Below are 1,299 nucleotides of genomic sequence, written 5' to 3' on the forward strand. Positions count from 1 at the left end.
GATATTCATCCAAACTCCTGGCACACTCATTCTCATCTCCCCTCATTCTGTCCATCCCCACTGAATTGTCATTTGAGGTATACAGTGATTAACTCTTGAGAAAAATAGTAAAAGTGTTGCCAAAGAGGTAAGAGATTGACATTTACCTGGCAAAATTGGGGGAGGCTACCAGGCAGTGGGAATGGGAGGGGACTTCTCACACTGAGGGCAAGGAGCTCTGCAGGGCAGGAGGAACNTATATACATTAAGAAAACATGGGAAGGCCATGACTAAGTTTGGCTAGGTTTATCATACAGAAAAAGAAATATAGATAGAACAACCTAAAGAAAATTTTACACATAAAAATCTAAATCCCTAAGGAGAAACATCATGATTTAGAATAAATTAGAAATGACTAAAAATCATTCAAAATGAGTTGATGTCAGTGAAAAATATAACTGTTTGTTAGTGCGTGGCATTTTANACAAGTATACAATGGCCTATTTGTGACCCAACTTTGTTGCTCTAACAGGTGATCAAGGCAGCAGAGACAACACTGGAAATGATGTTCAGAGGCTTTATCAACTTGAAGCAAGTTGTATGTGGAGCAAGTTTTGGAGACAGAAAGGTCATAAAGAAAGCAGTGCTGAAGTTTGGATTAATGGAGAGCATTAATTTCTGGAGATGGCAGAGTCACCAAGAAGTGAGCGGGAAAGCTTGCATTAATCTCTGGAGATAGCCTCGTTAGCTCTGTTAGTAAGTTCACAGAGTTTCTAGTCAGCTGTATTCATACTGACCGTTCCTACCACTTCTTCCTCAGGGTCTCCTTGAGCTGTCTGGTAGGTCACCCTAAACTGCTGCACATTGCTGTCAGAAATGTCCCATTTTACCCGCAGGCTAGAAGTGGTTTCATCATCTACAACCAGGTTTCTGATTCCTGTCTGGAAAACTGGAATAAACACAACCAGGGATTAAAGAACTTTTAACCCATCATATTCCAAAATGAGCTACAGAGACCACCTGTGGAGTGAAACAAGCATCATTTAAGGCATCTCTAATATAGACCCACACGAAACAAGAGCAGCTCAGCTTTAGCAGTTAATTGGGAGTCAGGACACCTGCCGGTGCAAACAGGAATGATTTTAAAAGGTGCTTGCTTGCAAGATAAGACTGTGAACCCCTCAAAACTATCAGCTCTGCATTCACACTAGTAAGGATTACTGGGAAGAAGCCCATGGCCCATGGAACCAGCCCATGGAGCTCAAAGAAGAGCACGGTCATGAGAACCTCATACTAGTGCTGTTGGAGATGTGGGCTGGT

At 42.1% G+C, this 1,299-nt stretch overlaps 1 protein-coding gene across 1 annotated transcript in view; it reads right to left on the reverse strand.

Moving 5' to 3' along the window:
* Positions 1-1,299, reverse strand: part of COL14A1 (collagen, type XIV, alpha 1) — a 165,143-nt gene that overhangs the window by 126,784 nt on the left and 37,060 nt on the right. Inside the window, exon 14 of the mRNA XM_008579625.1 lies at positions 777-928. Coding sequence (XP_008577847.1) covers positions 777-928 — 152 coding nt within the window. The remainder of the gene's footprint in view (positions 1-776; positions 929-1,299) is intronic.

The sequence above is a fragment of the Galeopterus variegatus genome, unplaced genomic scaffold (assembly GCF_000696425.1).
Source record: "Galeopterus variegatus unplaced genomic scaffold, G_variegatus-3.0.2 Scaffold1931, whole genome shotgun sequence".
In the NCBI taxonomy this organism is placed as follows: Eukaryota; Metazoa; Chordata; class Mammalia; order Dermoptera; family Cynocephalidae; genus Galeopterus; species Galeopterus variegatus.